At 39.6% G+C, this 20465-nt stretch overlaps 1 protein-coding gene across 4 annotated transcripts in view; it reads right to left on the bottom strand.

Moving 5' to 3' along the window:
* USP9X (ubiquitin specific peptidase 9 X-linked) overlaps nt 1-20465 on the bottom strand; it is a 290448-nt gene that overhangs the window by 48360 nt on the left and 221623 nt on the right. For all 4 annotated transcript variants that reach the window (XM_089673929.1, XM_089673926.1, XM_089673928.1 and 1 more), the window contains exons 32-35: nt 19189-19379; nt 7249-7422; nt 6904-7045; nt 4647-5397 (exon numbers count right to left, since the gene is read on the bottom strand). In XM_089673929.1, the coding sequence (XP_089530055.1) occupies nt 4647-5397; nt 6904-7045; nt 7249-7422; nt 19189-19379 (1258 nt within the window). The remainder of the gene's footprint in view (nt 1-4646; nt 5398-6903; nt 7046-7248; nt 7423-19188; nt 19380-20465) is intronic.

Here is a 20465-nt window from a genome sequence, read left to right as displayed (position 1 = left end):
AAGCAGAAGCAGCAGTGGGAAATGGTTTCCTTAATGGTGAATGGCGGGAATGAGCAAAAAGCACACCCCGTACCACTCCACCTAGCAGATGATGTCAGTGCTTAATTCCTCAGCATTTACTTCTTTCCAAGGCGAGACAGAAACCGAAAAACAAAAAGTCAGCCATCCTATTAACAAGTTAGTTCCTGGTGCTCAGCTTGAACAGCCTAATCACAAAGTGAGCTTGTAGTAATGCTATAGGCTCTGGACCTGGAGAGAGCTAAGTGATTCACTTTACCACTACATGGAGGTTTGAAGAGTATCAAAAGTGAATGTCAAGCCAAGGAAAGGCCAATCCAGAAATCAGCATATAGAGTTCAGTTCGGCAGTGATGTAGCAGGAATATTGATTAAAGAAAAGATAAATGGCAAAAAATTGTTAAAGCTAAAGAAAAGACATCCCATCCATAGGACAACAAAAAAAGTAGGTAAACTGGTAGTAAAAGTTTTATGTAGAATTCTCCTGTAAGGGGTAGTATAACCCAATAATACAATACGTCCTTAGTCCCTGAAAAGGACAATAAAGAAAAACAGCAATTTTGATGTACCTGTAAATTCTTTATCTTCGAGTACAGTCTTGGACACAGGAATTGATTCATAGACCATGGGTTATATTGCTGCTACCTTCGGCTGATGGACTGTCAAAAGCTTCACTGGGTCCACCCTCTAGTGTCCCCATATAACCTTCCCATGGCTCCAACTTTGGTTCCTGCCCTCTTCTTTGTGATACATGTTTTTCTGGTTAACAGTGTCCTGCCCTCCAAGCTACAGAATTCATAGATACATCAAAATTCTTCATCTTTATTGTACAGGGAACAGGAATTGATTCATAAACCATGGGATGTCCACAAGCTATAATTGTGGGGTAGGCAATAATACAGTTAAAATGAACCAACAGGCCAACGGGAAAAAAATAAAGCGTCCAACAGATCCTAAACAAACTGTAAACAGTAAAAGCACCTCCCTGCATGAGTAATAGTGGAGACACGACAGACACTTAGCAAAAAACATTTGGAAGAAACATGAAACAATTTACGTGGTGGCTTCACTCAATGGAGGAGGATTGCGGACTCTAGAGGGTAGACAGTCCCCCTCCTTCCCTTCCTGATCCCATGCCCCCATAGAAAATGACTACCCAGGTTTGTGGAAGTTGAACAACAACAAGAGGCACCTTCTAGTAAGGAATGAATAGAAAAGAGGGACAGGTGGCAATGGAAACATGGAACATAGCCATTGACATAAAACCCTTAAGTCTGACATTGAACCGTTAAGGGATCAGCAGGTAAAAATGTTGTGCCAGCCAACAATACATGGCAGGACGTTTGAAGGGACAACAAGAAACATCACTGGATCTTATAAAAGGTCCCCCAGTAAAGAGAATTACTCCTGAACAGGCAAATTGGTGAACTGCAGATAGGAAAGGGTGCGCTGCAACTCTGAACAAAGTCTGAGGGCTAAGGGCAGGGAGGTCATACAGGGTAGTCAGGGTTCTGGTTACGTAACTAACCTCCTTGAGTAGAAAAGATAAGGAACCGATAGCCTGAGAGACATGAAATACCTATGTGTCATCTTAAAAATAAGAAAAAAAGCCATCTCATAAGGGTCAATGGAGAGTGCTGAGAAGGTGGTCTCAAAAAATTTTATAATAAATCTGACATGGACAAGATCACCTTGCTTAAGGAGGTGTCCAGAAAGATGTTGATGCCTAAACAAAAAAAGTCAAGAAAAGAACGCTCCCAAAAGCATACAGCCAAATCCTTTAGGAATGATGGAAAGCAGCAGCTGTCAGGTATTGGATGACAGAAATCAGGAGTTTGGAGGTCTATAGCCAAAAACTGCAAGGTACCGCCCAGGTTAGCACTTGGGCTGAGAAAAAAAATCCTTGATAATCTAGCAACTCAAGGACAAACTGAAGGGACATAGTCAATCATGTCAGTAAGAGAACGTTTACAGGGATAAGTGGACAGGCAGGGAAAGTAATCCTCAAACTGCTCTAGCTTAAACAGAGGAAATTCTTAGCAACAAGGATTTGGGGCATAGACATAGGAGTCTTTGCACGTTTAACTATATATTAGACAAATGGCTGGCTCAAAAGGGACCTCATGGAACTCCAACTACTAAAATAGTATATACCAATGCGTACAATTCAGCATGCTGCATCTATGTCTTCAAAGACAGAAATTCTTATGTTGGGGTTGGGAAGCCCTCAAATCTTTTCCTGAACAGGAAAGTAGATGCACACCCATTTTAATGATAAAACTGAGCATGAAATCTTGTTTCTTCCTAAGAGTAGAAACTGACATGAGCTACAAAGAGCAGTGACCTTTGCAAGGAAAGCTTTTTAGCAGCTCTGTTGGCATTCAGAGGTAAGTTTTGCCACGACTGAAGGTTCAGAAGATGATTGCCCCCGAGAGTGGCAAATGGATGACATATGTACAGTAGAAAATACATAATGCAGTGCAATTAGCTGGATAATGGGGCATCTTTCCCAAGCAGGATCAGTCACCCAGGGTTTAAACCATAGGATTCCGCACAGAACATAAAGGAACAAGTTGTTCACTACATCTACACAGAATATTAAGGCAGGAGGTAAAACTTGTAACATTAAGTAAAGATTTGGGATGTCTACGAAAGTAGAAAGTAGATCAATCTCTCCAGCCAAGGTAATAAGAGTTTGGGTACAAGCCAGTTGTAGAACTGGGCCTGCTAGTACAAAGGAGGTTCTTAAATGAGCTTCTAAATGCTTATCCACTACCTCCCACAGGGGCATTTAGTGCAATGGCTGGCTCCTCGGGGGTTACGCATAATTTTATGTTAAATTCTGCATCCATAGAATACAGGGCCTCAAAACTGTAGGGGGGGTTTGATCAGTCATTATATAAAAGGGCCAATGTATCTATTCTGGAGTAGGAAAGGGCTGTCTATAGAAGGCCCTCTTTAAGCACTTGAGAAATGGGAGCGGTATAGCATTAGGCATATCTACTCAGAGACTATTACACACAATCTCAAACAGATAAGACAGTGGCTGTGAATTCACCTTTAGTCAAAAAGGTCAAATGTAGCACTGCTTGTAAGGGAACAGAAGTTACGGGGTTGGGAGCAATGTTAATGTTAGACCTTGCTCCACTTTGTCCCGTGCATTCCTACTCCCAAGTACAAGTAAAACTCCAATGTTATGTGGGGGTCTTGCCCTGCTGGCTACTCACAAAATGGACTTTAAGGGCATTTAGCGTGTCCAGTATGAGGGGGTGTTGCGGAAACTCAGGTGCTGAGTTCCAATGACTGTTTACTTTTGGAGATGGGCAACAGATTGTGTAGCAAACAATCAGTTCTTGTTGTCGGTCAGAAAAAATAGTGGCTGGAAGGGTGCACCTAAGGGTCTATGACTCAATTCCTGTGTCATGTTATGGAATTACAGAGATAAAAGGTTTCCTCTCTTTAACTTGCACTGAGGTGAATGGATGAGCAGGTCCAAAAATGGTTAATGTGCCAAAAAAGATACGCCTGGCGCAGCCAGTAGCGCACACATTTTTATCCTGTTTTCAAGCTTTTACCTATGAACATGCGCAGAATTGAAAATTGAAGTTTCTGTATATGACTAGTCCTTCCCAGAATATAATTATTCAGATGCATTGCACTAGGCTGGAAGGATAATGAAACTGTATCCTTCAAAGGAGTTCTTCTTTTAAAGCTTAGACTTGGGCATTTTTTTCTTCTGCAGACCTTTAGTGACATTACTTATCAGTAAAAAAAAGTATGTCCCATGTATTCAGGCAGCTGGGTCCAGAAGAAATCTTCACTGAAGAGATACCCTGTCCTTTGATATTGCGATGGTTAACCCCCTCCATTTTTGACAAGTTCTTTTATTCACTGAAGCAGACCATAGATGGATACAAATTCGGACGCTTCAGCAAGGACTGTCCAAACTACTATCCATGTATGGCTATCTCGGTTCGACAGAAGCTGTTAGATCAACTTCTGTCGAAAGGGAAATGTTGGAAAACTTCTCAATCAGCAGCTGCAACCAGTCGGAGGAGTCTTGCTGTCAGAATAGAATGACTCAGAGGGGAGGATTCCGCTTTCCACATCGCTTGTATGAATGGAGGAATCCATTCCATTTTTTCCTATCAGCCTGCTGGCATCAATGGCCACCTTCACAGGATCTCTAAATGTGGGAAACCCTAATGAGACATAAGATCTGGACGACCATTCAGAGATCATGATACAGGTGGTTAAAGAACATCCCTCAATAGAGGAGGAGGGGGGGGGGGCAGTCCCAGGCAAATGAAGGGGGGCAGGTCCCAGGCAGGAGGAGTATGGGGAGGAAGGGAGGCAAGTCCCTGGAAGGAAGACAGGGCATCCTGCACAACATGGGACACACTTCATTACAGGCAAGTACCAAGTCACTAAAAGCTTTACACAAGAAAAAAAAAACATGAGAAACATCTTGTCATTTGAATTTTTCATTATCTGTTGCACACACAGTCAATAAATACAAAGAAAAATCACATTCAAAACAAACCATGTAATTTGACACATGTATTATTTGACAGGTATTGGTCACATTGATAAAAACATATATACTATACAGCTGAAACAAATACAAACCTGGGGGAGGATTCAGGTAGACACTGTTACACGTTAGTAACTTCTTTATAAACTGAAAATATTCTAAGCTGAATTGCATTCGGTTATGCATGAATTGCACATTTTGCTTTCGTACACTTCGCTCAATGGCTGATGGCATCTTGATCTGATGGGGTTTTGATGTGATTGTAAGCTCATTTATATATTTGATCAGCTCGTTGTCTTTATCTAGCGTGTCCATGCGTTCATAAAAAAGAATATAGGCATTCCACCACCTCTTCTGACGCCGGTATGACATTCTTTTCATCATGTGGTCAAACACTTCACCCATGTACTCTCCACCAAAGCACTGGTTCTTCATTTCCTCATCATCATCCATTTTGCATTCTGTGACATCTCCATCATCAAACTTATACCAGCGATTCTTTTCCCCATCGCCTCCATTTCTTTGGATGATGTAAGAATAGTAATGACCTCCACTGGCCTGTCCACTGTGCACCAGCACCCCAACCAATCTGTATTTAGTGCTTCCAGCAGGTTCATTTTCAGTCTGTTCATTGGGAATTACCTGATTTTCAGGGTGTACATCATCTCCTTCTAACTTTGCTACACCAGCCACTGTATATGGCTCCATATCTAGCTCTCGCGGAAACTCAAAATAGTCATTGAATTTAATTGCACATTCCCTTTCCCAGTCATAGTCAAAGCGTTTCAGCTGGATGGCTAGAACAGGAGGCAGCTTCTTGATCAGCAAACGCTTCACTGTATCAACCTAAGGCACATTACAGAATTAGTATCCTCTTAATAAATTCATACAGTTGACTTAGTTTCCTTTATTTCATGACTAGACAGCAATGTTTAATTCCATGGACCATATAAAAACATAGCAATAAAACAAAACAAAAAAACAAAACAATTAAAACAGGCATTGAAAAAAAGCTTGCGTAAAATGTAACTGCCTATTATGAAAAGGCACTGCCCAGCAGTTTAAATCACAAAGCCTAACCAACGTGTATTTTAAAGCAGATTTTTACTGGTCACTAAAGTGCTTGCAAAGTGCCTACAATTGATACACAACAGAAAAATCAATGAAAAGATACTAGTAAATCTGTACTCATTCATGACTGTAAAATCGGTCTATGAACATCATGACTCAAACGAGTGCACAGAGCCAAATCTCATCATGAAAATATTTTAAAACTACCTCTAGTTAAACTGTATACTATTTTTGGAGTGGGGAAGGGGTAGAGCCTGTATCACTTTAAAGAATAAGTTCACTTTTTGGACAAAAATAATAAATGAACTTTTTTTTTGCAGGTAAAAAAAAAATGTGCATTATTTTTGTCCAAAGGAGCCTGGAAAGCATTGCATCAGCGACCAGTAGATCGCTGATGCAATGAAAACAGGTGGAATATGTAACATTTTCCAAAGATTAACTTATCCTTTAAGGCCTCTATTTCCATTAGGGAGATTACTTCCTGTTAGGACAGGGAAGGGTTCTAACCTCTGTCAGGTTATTTCACTATCTTCCTGTCTCACCTATAGCCTCTTCTCATTTCTTATCCTGCTGTCAAAGAAACAGCTAAAATCTCAATGAGGTCACAGACCTCAACAGAAAAACTGATAAAAGAACTTTATCACCCTAAAAGCTGGGTGCACACGGTCCAAATATCAGCCAGTTCAGCAGAAACCATCTAACATTTGGACTGTGTCAAAGGACTGGCTTTTGTGGAAGGGACATATGCTGGAAAACCAGCATCTGATCAGAGATTCCAGCCAATGGCTGTGAGCTCAGAATAGTGTGTTAGTGGAAGCCCCCCTGTCAGAACACAGAGGCACAGCGAAAGAGATAACTATACTAACATTGCTTAGTTTGTACAGCAATCTCTCAGGTTTTTTTTTTGTTCAGCCCCCTCCCAAAAAACAAAAACCTGAATTTGTGTACTAAACTTAAAAAGAGACATACAGCCAAAGCTCTTTTGACTGTACATCTCCTGTGCATTACAGGAGTGCAGTTCACTCTATCCTCAGAGCAGCTGTGAGAACGCAACATACGTGATCGTTGAGTTCTCACACTTAAAAGCCAGCAGGGACAAATGCAGCATCGAGCCAATGCTGCATCCATCTAAGTATGATTAAAAAAAAAAAAATCCCACACTTCTCTTTTAAGTCTATCTCAAAAAATGGACTGATAGGAAGATTCACATTTTATTAACCACCTAGATCATGCTTTATGGATTTAATGCACAGGTTTATAAGAAATAGTAGGACTTCTGACCTTTTTGTTGCATTTTTCACAGTGATATGCATTTGCACCTTCCAGTAGGTCTCCTTTGACATACTGCTCCATTGAGTCAAGCAGGTTTTGGTGGTTCCTAATATCTACATTCAGGGTTGTAAAGGATTCTTCACATTCGTACCTTAAAAATTCAAAAACAGCACAGATTTTCTAGATGAGTGCAAACATTGCTTGGAGAGATATAAACAGCAGTAAAAACACTGGAAAGACTGTACTAAACATAGAAATTGCGATCTACCACAGTGGCTGCTTTTCCACACCAGGGCAGAATATACAAAGACAGGCATTACACATTAGTGCAGAATCCAGCTTAATACTACTTACCTATGGGGGCACCCTTGGCAAATTTTTTGATCAGCAAAGGATCCTCCTAAAACTTTACTTAACATGGTTGGATGACCTAATGCTTTCAATGCTTCATCTAAACTATCAACCAGGGAATTAAAAAATTCTAAAGCATCGTGCTGCTCCCTCAGGTTCACAGGTTCTCCCCAAAGCCTGAGAAGAAAAGAGAAAAAAAAAAGTATTTTTTTTTTTTCTTTCATAACATTCACAATTAGTACAGTGTATTTAAAAAGGTGGCAAACATATTGGGACGGTTGTATTTGAAAGTTTTGCTGGAGCATGGCAACACAAACCTCCTATGCTTTAAAGTGTATTTCTAATTTTACAGCCAAATAACGATAAAACCTACCTTTATACCCGTTGCATGTACCGGTTAACAGCCTAACCTAAAATGGTATTAAACCCAAAAGCAAACATTTAATATATTACAGCTTGCCAATTCTTAGATGTGATGACTGCATCAGTTTACCTTTCTTCAAAATTCATTTGGTGATCTGGCAGTTGCAAGCTCTTCAAATTTATTAGTGTATTTAAATCTGCTACTACATGCAACACTCCCTCCCTACAGCTCCCGCCCCCCCAGACTGCCCATGCTGCTGTCCAAAAGGTACCCCTTGTGCTCATTCATCCAGAGAGGGGGCACTGTAATGCAGAAGGGTGCATCACTGGCCAAATCACCAGGTGAAAAGCAGATATAAAAAAAAGCCTAATAAAAGAAAACTGAAGCATCCACCACATCTCATGATTAGTAAGCTGCAATATAATACATTTTTAAGTTTAGGCTTAATAACACTTTAAATACCTTTTAAAAAAAGCTTTTTACTTGCTTAAAAACCCTTACATGCTCTACCTACTTTGCAATGGTTAGGAGAGGGCATGGAGCAATGTTTATAATCAACTGCCTGTAGTGTGTTTATAGTTCTCCATTTTCAGCTGTAAACTAGACTAGAACACTATCCTAACAAAGGGTATAACCTTTAGAAACCATTATCCTGTATTGTATTTATAGCTCACTCTGTAGAGGGACAGAACGCCTTAAAGCTGGCCATAGATGGTTCGATTTTTGCCTGGTTCAGCAGGCCCTGGCTGATATTCGAACCATCTATGGGCAGGCTGATTGTATCCAATTCGATTGTTGTACAACTTGGGTAGAACCAGCATGTCAGATCTGTACATGTGATTATTGCCAGCGGCTATAGCCACCATCAATAATCACTGCGTTCTCCTGAGAGGACCAGCCACCTAGGGGGAATTGAGCGATTTTCTCTCCTGCAACCCACTGTTGTAGTATGAAAAATTGCATCATCTATGGCCCACCCAAGACTGTCCAGAAATTCTTAGAATCAACCATAACACCTTCTTATAAACAAAAAGGACTCCATCAGAAGGAAGCAGTCAGCTGAGAGAAACTCACACAGCTCACACAACATCCAAACCATTTACTTGAGATTTACTAGTGCAAGACCGTGAGATAGAAACACAATAACCTGGTTAAGGTGAAAGAGAAAACACCTTAGGGAGCAGGACCCAAGACCTCAAGACAGCCTTGTCCTTGTGTAGCATCAGAAAAGGTTCCTTACAAGACAAGGGCGCTAACTCAAACTCACCTCGCAGAAGTGACTGCAACAAAGGAGGCTACCTTGTGAGAGTACACTAGGAAATTCACCTCTGATAGCTTCAAAAAATGCTTTTGAAGAGTCAACAGGTTGACATCACACAGAGTGAAAGGTGTGCGCAACACCCTGAACAGAAACTTTACAAGAGGATGAAAGGCAAACTGATGGTATTTAAAGACAATTGTTGATCCAGACAATGACAAAGCCAGCGAAGCAGGGTTCTTTGGACTGAAGGCCCAGGCAATCTGAGAGAGCCCCTGGGAGTCCACCAGGAGTCTGATCAGGTTAGAGTACCACATCTGCCTGGGCCATTTTTTGATGTGTTGAGTGTCACTGAGATGCCTCAGTTTTTGTAAGTCGAATGAAGAAGGAGCCACAAAAGTGGAAGGACACAGATTGAAGCGATACCACAGAAACAGCCAAAGCATCCAACGCTGCTTTGGCTAGAAGGTCCTTGGACCTGGTTACAAGCCTGCTAAATTTGTTGTTGAAGGAGGAAGTCAGGAGGTCCATGGCTGGTGTTCCCAACATACGACAAAGCTACAAGTTACGAGATCACTCTCCAGAGTCCAGAGTAGTGAACCAGGCACAAGTTCCAAATAAGAGAACCAAAGGCAAGGATTGAATGGTGTCTCCTTGGCAGATGGTCATGACCACAATAGTAAGTTGCAGGGCCTGCTAGGGAGAATAAGGACTAGGAAATGGCCTCCAGTCTTTTGTCCACATGATCTTTAAACACTGGAATGTTCTCAACAGGAAGTGTATGAATTAAGACAGAAAATGGCTGGAACCACAAAAGGAATGGCCAAGTTCTCCTCAAACGAGGAACTCCCCCAGTGGGGTATTGCTGGGCTTGCTTGGGAGGAATGAATAAACTTATCCAGACTAAACCAACTACCATACAAAACAGGCTTAGGTAGCAAGTGTATTGAGAAGGTTTTGGCAAGCTGGGGGCTCTTGAGTGTTCCCAGACTGGTAATCCTAGAAATTGAGATGCAAACATCTCTAGGTATGTGCATACTGTCGAAATACTATTAAGCCTACTAGTAATGTCAGCAGACTGAAGCTCCTCATGCACAAGCTCTCCAAAAAGAGTAGGTTGAATTCCTTCTTACCCTCCTCTGCAAAGCATACAGAGACAGCTGTAGACAAATCAGAGACAGATTCTGGAGGAAAATGAGGAGAAGCAAGCTTGCATAGCCTCAGTTCTGAGGATTTTATAGCAATGAAGTCTGACATGGTTGCAGAAAAATTGCCCATGGACAACAGAGGAGGGAGTCGTACTTGGAGGAGTTGGGGAAGACTTCAAGAAGAGTGAAGACACAGCAGGGGACAAATGTTCAGGCTATTATAAACATACACTTGGGCATTGGCACTGTAAACTACCCAAGACTGTTAGCAGATTAGAAGCCCTAAGAGTCTGTAGGTCCGCTCCCTCTGCACCTATGATTTGTCATACTGCAAGTGTGTAACAGTGCAGGGCCCACAACTAACTGAAAGAGCAGATAAGCTTGTGTGGCTGGCCCCAGATCTGTTAGCAGATTAGAAGCCGGAAGAGTCTGTAGGTCTGCTCCCTCTGCACCTATGACTCATCATACTGCAAGTGTGTAACAATGCAGGGCCCACAAGAGGTACTTACAACTAGCTGCCTGTGACTTGTCACTGTAAGGCAGAAGGAAGCCCTTATTCATCTCTGCAGAGGTACACAGTAGGTGTAGACTTTGGGTGGAAATGCCTGTGAAAGCATACATGCAATGTAAAAGAAACACAAAGAGGGAGCTGTACAAATTCACACGATCATTTCCTGGCAAGGCCCTGTAACGCAAGGAATGTCGTGGCCAGAGCTCTGATACTAACCCCTGCACAGGACACATCTGGAGATTTTAGCACAATAAGCACTCACCAGGATCAATAAGAAGGCCCTGCAACTCATGGCAGTGGTGGTTCCAAAGGCACCCTGCAGCCCCCAAATGCAGTCAAGCTGGTGAGTGCCAGAGAAGGAACATGCCCCATGGGAAAACAACTTAAAGTAATAATACACCCAAAAACATTTCATATACTGCATCTTACCACACAGTGACTACATTAGGTTTCAAGGGTGACTCCATTCCACTTGAGGAATGGAGGAACAAAGTCACCCTTGGACAGCAGAATGGTCAATCCGGGAAAGGGGTAGTGTTAACAGACTTAGACAGACTTCACTACAAGTTAAAGCCAAACTCTAGCTAACAGTTTTTAGGTAGTTACAGCAATATTTGTTTTCCTTTTGGGATCAAGGTTTCACATAACTGAAAAGTTGACCATTGTAAATATCCCTGTTAGTGGTAAATGGTTTGTCTCAACCTTCTGACACTTTTTTTGGACAGCTTGATCTGTTAAAAAAGATTAAAAATAACAGATAATAAAGGGAAAGTGTAAATAAGAAATCCAATGCAGCCAACAAATCTAAGAATTGCTTTTTGGTTCTATACTGCTTTACAGAGTCTTCAGGGCCAATATTCCACCAGTATATGTGCCACAGCCCTGGACCTGGGTGTATGGAAAGCACCCTCAAGCAGCGCTTAGTGACCAAAGATCACATTGTGGGAAGATGGGTTTGCTTCTCTCAAACAGAAGTAGTCCATTTTCCTAAATCATTGTCAGAACTTTAACTCTGCAAAAATAATCAGTACATAATTTATGAAAACAGGCAGGGATCTGGAATTAAGGAGATTCCCTACTAATTTTCATAAATCAACTGATAATCCAGGTTATTTGTGCTAATTTGAAGATGAAATAAAAAGCAATAATATGCAATATATATGTATTTATAATAAAATCAGTGCAAAATTAGTAATGAAATATAATAGGTGGTGATAAATACTAATCAAATCAAAATAGCAGTTCAATGCTCTAATCAAAAACAATGGTTTGAAATTCAAACCAGCAATTTTTTTCAAATGTTAATGAACTAGAACCAACTGTCTAGAAATGCAGCATATGAAACTCTTAGAAAATGAGCAAAATATGACAAAGGCTATGCAAATTGACCAAGTGATCTCTCTACAACCAGATATTCAAAGCCCAAAGTGTACCTCGGCATGAACAGATTTAGAATACCATACACAGGACAGGACAGTACAATAAGCTTAGAATCTATCTGAGGTCAAGAACAAACGTTTACTAATTTGTTTATTTTGTCATACATACCCAACTAAACCATTGACTAGAAGCTGAAATTAGCATCAGGGATATTCCAAAGAGAATCCTCCCCCACAGAGAATTAAAATTAACATAATTTATACTACAGTTAAAATGATTTAAAATCAACTCTGATGCTAACCATAATGGTTATCAGATGAAACGGTTTAGCAGGAGGTATAAGGCAAGGAAAAATTGTCTGAGGAAAAATTGAAGTTATACTTTACCAATATAGAATCTATGGTATCATTGAGGTCAGCTCACTTCAGTGTGTGTATCTGTCCTTTGTTCCTGTCCATCCTGTAACTTATCACCCCAAAAAACCTATGCGGGCACAGCTTCTCACCTAACTACTATGTCACACTAGGGGTCAATTTCTCTTCTAAAATGATCCCAAGTAGTATAGAAATGGGAATAATTTTTGGATTTTTCTTAAAACCTCCTGTGCCATGTCACAATTTGGCCTCTTTAGCATGTTAAACTATAAATACAAGAGGTAGGTGCTCCTTTGACAGAACTGGATAGACAAACTGGGACCAGTATCATTTAAAATAATATATTACCCAAGTGATTCTAGAAAAAAAAAAAAATTCTATCTATACATCTTACAGACATTCATTGAGGTCATTTGTACTGAGATTTCTTCTAACTTCTGATGCGTACAGACATAATATAATGAACTCCAAATAATTATTTATGATGTTGAAAACATAATATCCACAAAAAATACCAATATGTATTAATTGTTAAAACCATTATATGGAAATTGAATATAGTAATGTAAAACCCAAATACTTAAGTAGGCAAGTATTCACATCATGCAATAATAATAATAATCAATAATATATTTGATTACAATTATCCGATCAAATAATACTAATCACCATATGTCATGAAAATGTTTATACGAACTCTTTTCCAGATGTTCATGGAGAAAAAAAAAAATTATTGTGAATAGTTTTTTGTCCTTTGTTCAAATGAGACATGGACCTCAATTAATCTTGCAGATTGGTACTATGTTCAGTCCTGATCTCTTAGCCTGTCTGGTACCACCATACCCCCCAGTTTTACACCCTGGGAAAGTATGCTGTAAAACTGAGAATGTCTGCTGTTAGAATCTTTGTTCAGAAACCATGAAAATAGAATATAATGAGCAAAATAGCTAACAGCATGCCAATGTAACAATATGTAAAGAAGACAAATTTAGTTTAATATCGTGAACCCCAAATAGTTCCGACAACATCAGCAAAAACTTGTGTATGAAAGGAGTGTAAGGGGGAATATTTGGCTAACTAAAGACAGTCACACACCATTAGATTTTTTTCCATTCAGCCTGACAGGTTCCTTCAGCAGCGCTGATGAATCTGCAGGACCAGCTATTGAATTCGGACAGCTAGTACCAGTAGTGTCCGACTGGATGAAGGCGTTTGACAATCCCCCCCCCCAGCCACCACACCCTGGGTTTTAATTAAAAGGTGTCAGAGAGGAAGGTGCCACCAGGGCCATCCACTAAGCAAATTTTGTAGTGTATGACCAGATTAACAGCTTTGTTTGCTAGTGTCACATTTCCTGCAGGTAGCAGTATAACACTCTTTTTTCAGAATTAACAGTGTTCCTTAATGGACAACAAATGTTTTTAGGCATGGTCAGAATGAGGATTTCAGAATCTGAAATCCCCCATCTTTAAGACAAAAAAGACTGGCGTATTGCACACTTCAAGGGTGATCCAGAACTATGAGAATAACTAGAATGCTCTTGGCTTCTATTATGTAAAGTAGATTAGGTAAAAGTTTCAGCAAAAGACATGCATGGACCACGGTGCCAAAAAGGCATCTGCTTCATACACCATTGGGTTCCACATGCTAGAAACAAACCTATCCAGCTGAGTTTTGAATCAAGACGCTGGGAAATCCACATCTGGTTTCTTAAATAAGACGTGTCTTGAAAGATCTCCGGTTGGGGAAACTTATCTCAGGTCCAGGTGTCTGCATGCAGAAATGTGCACAGCAGAGGTCCATGAACATGAAGCTCTGTTCATAACAGGATAGATTACCTTCACCACCCCTGCAGCACTCCTGGTGTTCCCCTGATGACCTCAACCCAGAATTCCTGTGTCCATCCCATTGTAAGGGAGAAAAAAAAAGTCTTTATTACAGAGACATTATGGTTCTAAGATGCAACTGGATCATATTGTCTGAATTAAGAATGGATTCATCCCAAAGCACGATAATATTATGTTGTCAAGTGTTGAAGTGGAATTAACCAAATAGAATTGCTTTGAAGGTGAATGTACACACATGCAGCTCTGCTGGGAAAACCAAAATCTAGATTTAAGTTGCCTAACCTGATACTGCAGTTTCATCTACTTCTCTTAAGCAAGTCATACAAAAGTAGTTTTTCAAAAGAACATTCATATAAAAATTTTAAGACATGACAAAGGAGATTTGAAATTACTTGAAAAGGCAGGTTTGATTCTGGCGTTAAAGGACTTCATGGTTAGACATTTGTTCAAACAAGATTTCCATTCTGCACCTTTGAATTTTGAAAGTCAATTTCACCTCACTAATTAGAAAATTAAAGGAATGTTCTTAAAATTAATTTTAAATTCTACTGGTGTATGGCCAGCTTTAGGGCAGAAGACATTGGGTTGACAGACATCAAAGAAAATGCTGAAGTACACCAAGCTATGTGATGCAATCAGGGATGATTTCTGGCCATTAAAAGATCCTTCTGAAGTCCTTCAAAGCCCAAATCTTATCCAATATTGTAAGAAACATATTTCTTTGGTACATTATTACAATGAATATACTTCCCACAAAATAATCTGTGGTCTAGGGTATGTTTAGGCTAGTGTTTCAACCTTTTTTCAGTCAAGGCACCCTCTTGAGGCTCCCATTACAAAATGGTAAAAACAAAATGAATAGTTTTACAGAACGCAGCAACATCTGTACATGTAGGACACCCAATGTAAGAGGCGATTTATTTTACCAAATCAAATACACCTTTGCACACTGGTACTGACTAATATTCCATTGTTTCTCTTCTCCCTCAGTTTCTCTCTCTAACTCAGCAAATGTGATCCCAGTGCTGACAGAGAGGGGCAAGCATGGATGCTGTGCAAGTGCCTAAAGTTCTTATCAATTGATATCATTGGCTGTTATGTCGCCGGCAGCTAGAAAGTTGTAATGGTGCACAATGAAAATCTGTGGCTTTGTGTAACTATAAGGCAGGCTTGATCCACCTGCTGGCTTTTATACGGTTTTTGGGCAATTTTTACATTTTGCCAAGGCACCCCTGGAGAATCCTGAAGGCACCCTGGTTGAAAAGCTGGTTTAGTCTCAGTTTTTGTTGGATTAATTTTTAGGTTTGATAACTCCCCATATTCCTTCAATGACTTAAATTTGGCAATGCAATCCTGGGGTTCCCCACAAAAAAACAATAGATCATCCGCATAGGCAGCCACCTTATGTTCTGTGTTTCCTATTCATATTCCCTTTATGTCTATGTTATTCCTTATTGTAGACAACAAAGATTCCATTGACAAAATATACAATAGTGGAGACAATGGACATCCCTGTCTTGTTCCATTTGACATCCCAAAAAACTGATATTTCCCCATTAACCTTAATAGCAGCAGAGGGTCCACTATACAGCTTACCTATCCACTCTCTCATTCTAACTCCCAACCCCAAAACCTTTAAAGTATCCATCATATATCCCCAATCTACTCTATCAATCCACTGAGATTTTAAATATAAACCTTCCAAATAGAGAAAAAGATAGGTTACAAAAAGGAATTTCCCTTCGTATGGAAAGAAAAAACTATAATATCTAGGGATAAAACTCACTGTGTCATATAAGAACTTAAATAAAGTAAATTATATCCCATTGTTAAACAAGATCAAGGAGGAATTAAGGAAATTAGAAGGAGGTAACCTGTGATGGATAGGACGTATAAACTTGATAAAAATGGTAATTGTTACCAAAATCTTATATAAATTTCAAATGATTCCAATTAAGCTCCCAGAGGTTTATTTCAAAACAATTAAAAAAATGATAACAAGTTATATATGGAGAAATAGAAAATCTAGAATAAGTTATGAAATGTTGTGTAGAAATAAAGAGAAGGGGGACTGGGAGTACCAGATCTTAAAAGGTATTATAATTCAGTAATATTGGTGAGAATTTTTGATTGGACACATAATCCAAAAGGGAAAAGCTGGGTTAAAATTGAGAATGTACTAAATGGAGTTAATTTGTGTAGGATTATATGGGTACCTACTCAATATAGAAGATTAGTAGATAGCACAAGTGTGTACACTTTAAATGTTTTAAGAGTTTGGGATATGTTGCACAAACAGAAGGGATGGGAATTTAATTCATTATTAATGCCACTAGGGAATACAGAGTTTTTCCCTCCGGGTAAGGAGGGTATCACAGGAAAATGGATTAAGAAGGAGGATGTACAATTAAAGGATATAATGGTGGGTGAGGAATTGGGAGCACTTAAGGATTTGGAAAGGGGAGAAGTTTTCGCAAGGTTAGATGAGTGGCGTTACTACCAATTGAAACACTTTGTTGGGAAGCTTCCAAAACCATTGAGAACTAGAAAGGATTGGAACCCGTTTTAAAGGTTATTGTAAATAAGGGGAGATGAGAAACAGGAATCACAAAAATTTATAAAATTCTCACTGAAATAGACACAACTATAAGGCCAATGTATATAGAGAAATGGGAAAGGGACATGGGTGTGGTTGTAGATGAGGAAAAACAGAAGAAGATATATAGATTAATTCACGAAAATATAAGTATGCGGGAGATGGAATTGAATTACAAATGTTTAGCAAGATGGTACATCACACAGAGTGTGGCACATAGGTTGTGTGGGGAGAATTCACCATTGTGTTGGCGGGGGTGTGGAGGGAGAGGCACGATGTATCATATATGGTAGCAGTGCCCGAGAATACAAGAATTTCGGGAGAAAATAGTGTATTGGTTCCGGAAGATTTCTGAAGTTGATGTTATATTAGAGCCAGAGATTTGCCTTCTCCACAGTACAGAGTCCCCAGTGAATAAATACAAAGATTCTGGTATATGGTATTATTTAAATGCAGCAAAGGGTCTGATACCCAAGTTCTGGCGGAGGCGGGAGGTGCCGAAAGTAGAGGACTGGGTGGAGAGAGTAGACCAGATATGTAGGATGGAGAAACTTTACCATATGAATGAAGATATGATGGAGAGATTTTATGTGAGATGGGAAGAATTTAAATTGAATATGGCATATATGGGGGTATAAAGGTAAAATATTTTGAGCACACCTCTCTCTTTTATACGAAGGATGGGGGAATATGCAGAGTGGGGGGGGGGGGTAGATAGGTTGTTGGGGAAGGGTTTATGGGAGGGTAGAGATCAGTAGGGGAAAGATAAATTTACTTAAATATGTTACTGTTTTTAAGAGAATAAGGATGTATATTGTATATGTTTGAAAATCAATAAATATTTAATAAAATTTAAAAAAAAAAAAAAAAAAAAAGGAGAGCTGGTTTAGTCAATAGTTACAGAGAGTACATTTTTGGGACGCGCTGATACCGAGTAATTTCATGAGTATTCGTACTCATGAAAATACCCTAACCAATACTTTTCGGTGTGATTTGCATTAATGGATGCAACTTGCACTGCAAAGATTAGCACGCGATTTTAACTGGAATGCGATTCCTGTCCAAATCGCATGCAGTTTCCCCACTGCTCCTGTGTGAACCCGGGCTTGTCATAGCCCAAGTTCACACAGGAGCGGTGCGGGAAACCTCCCTGCAGGCATCCCATGCTGAGTGTCAGTGGAAGGACAGGAGAGAGATCAGATGCTGTCTATAGCTTGAACCGTCATTGCTGCAAGGAGAGGATGTTCTAGACACAACAATTCACTCCCCCTACGCTCTCCTCTCACAGGCCATAAACTCACTTTGAGAGCAGCCAAAAGAAACTCAACTTGATGCGGTGTACTATTCAGGATGAGAACATTGTGATGGAATGGTCCCCGTTTGCATTCCTCAGTGTCCCTGGCAAACCTTTTAAGAGCAGATCTATTATCACTGGGGGTCTAATTATATGGTGAGCAATTTGTCTCTCTGCTGGTAGAACACTGAAGTGGGTATACAGAGGAACAAATTTGCACTTTGCTGGTCACTCATGGATTTTTAATAGACATGAGTTTCTTTCTGAATTCTTATGTTTGATGTCACATTTGAAATCATTAGTAATGTTCACAAAATCACTTGTGTTACACTGGCTTTGCACGGATTGAAATTTGATTAAGGCTAGGTTCAGGAAGGCTAGGAAGTTAATTGTGTAATGCGTTTGATCCATTTCTGCATGGTGTTTTAGCCGCATTTTGCGGTTTTTCCTTGTTACTTGGCAGATTTAAAAACGAAAAATGCATCAAAAACGCATTAAAAAAATGCAATAAAAATGCACTGCATGCTTTTCTGCAGCATTTCCACTGAAGTCTATAGAACCAAAACTGCAACTTTTTGCATTCAAAAAAGTCCCTGACCCTTTCCAAAAAACGCACCGGGTGAAAAATGCGGAGATGTAAATGTGTCTAATAGGAAATCAGGATGAGGAGGAGACACCTTGGGTGGAAGCGTCACAGTCACAAAGCTGGCCAGGGAGCTACATCTGCTTCTATCCAAAAACCCTGCACAAAAAAAAATCCCAAACTGAACTGAAAGTGAATGTGCTGTTAAATCACTGTTAACTGCAAGACGGTCAAAGAGGAACACCAGCACACTATTAGAACTGGGAAAAATTGTGTTTGTTGGCTAATCTGAGACATTGTCAATTACTTCCGATATCTGTGCTAAATTTACCAGTAGCTGTTCATAGAAGAAATAATTTTAGAGTCAAGTGAAAAATAAAGGACACCAAGTGAAACAAACAGTGAGAGAGGTTTAAGAGGGCATCAAGAGAGTGGCCTACAGCTTCTGTGTGCCTAAATACCATTTCTCCTGTAGGCAGTATAACTCTAGGTTGCTTATTATCATCAAACTGTGTCACTAAATGGTTGATATTGAAATTAAAAAAGTACAGATTTTTTTTTTACTGGAAAAAGGAAAATGAAACCTACCTGAACTGTTTCCAAAATCCTCTAGGGACATAATACTGCAATCTAGATGCAGCCAAATGCCCAAAAATGACCTGCAGATGTCTTAGTACACCAATATTGTATTCTTTTCTGTCCTCTGTTTTACTTAGTGAAGGCTTATCTTCATATTGGTGAGGGTAACCAAAAACATCGTCCCGCGGGTCGACATTGCTCTATAAAGAGAAAATAAACAAATCACAAATGAAGTGAAGCAGTCCTGTCTCCTACTTATTTTAGAGGATAAGTCATAGATGGCATTCCAGCACGAGGCCAACTTACTGAAATTGTAATTTCACACAAGGCAACATTTATACAATAGATCAATGATTCACCTATAGCTACATGTACAAAAACACAACTAAAAGCAAATATGTAATTTGAAGTACATTATGTTACATTGTTTGTGAAGCAAAATTTACTGCTTGCTGTCCCGATGGGTCCACTAATTTGTTAAACCAAAAACAAGAAAGATAGGAGTTTTTTTTTTTTTACTGATAAACTACCAAAGGAAAATATTGATTAGACACGTCTCATGGTGCCATAAAACAATTCAAAATACATGTTATGACAAAACAAATCCCAACTTGGACGCTAGTTTGCTCATTTCACAGATATTCTGTTTCCTCAGGATGGTATCTAAGGAGATACCTTGGCAAGAGAGTCATTCATCTACAAAGAGGACAAATGTACAGCATATTACATAGTTATCAATTAAATTATCAATATAATTCACAAACATCAAATTAGCTATCAAAGTATTCATCCTCAGGTAAACATAACAGAAGGATACACAAAATGGTCTACCATGATGCTGGGGAAAAAAAAACACAAATACCTAAAGATATGTGGTATATGGGTGAACCGTCAATATGATCTCAGGCTGTGGAGAAGTATTAGGGTACTGGGTGGGAGAGAAGAGAACACCCCTAGAAATTATTTGTTTTATTCAGTTTCTGTCTTATTTTGGTCTATATGGGTCTTGCTTGTGTTTCATTTTTTAATTTTGTTTTGTGTTGTCCATCTTGGGTTTAGTTTGTTGTGGTGGTTGTTTTTTTGTCTGTTGTAGTTTTTGTCTGGTTTTGTTTTTTGCCATTTGTTTGGAGCCTTCTCTTGTGGTGTTTTTATGTGCTCTGTTGGGGATGTGGTGGTGGGTGTCTGCGTCATCTCAGACTGTGTCCTCGCTGATGTGGGGAGACAGGCTGCACTTGTCTTTCAGGTGGATCTCAAAGCGGTCTTCCTGGTTTTGCTCCAAGGTGGAG

This window comes from Staurois parvus, unplaced genomic scaffold (assembly GCF_062004578.1).
Source record: "Staurois parvus isolate SC_StPar_1 unplaced genomic scaffold, SC_StPar_1.0 ptg000145l, whole genome shotgun sequence".
Taxonomy (NCBI): domain Eukaryota; kingdom Metazoa; phylum Chordata; class Amphibia; order Anura; family Ranidae; genus Staurois; species Staurois parvus.
The sequence above is the reverse complement of the archived record's forward strand: the minus strand, read 5'-3'. Positions and strand labels throughout refer to the sequence as shown.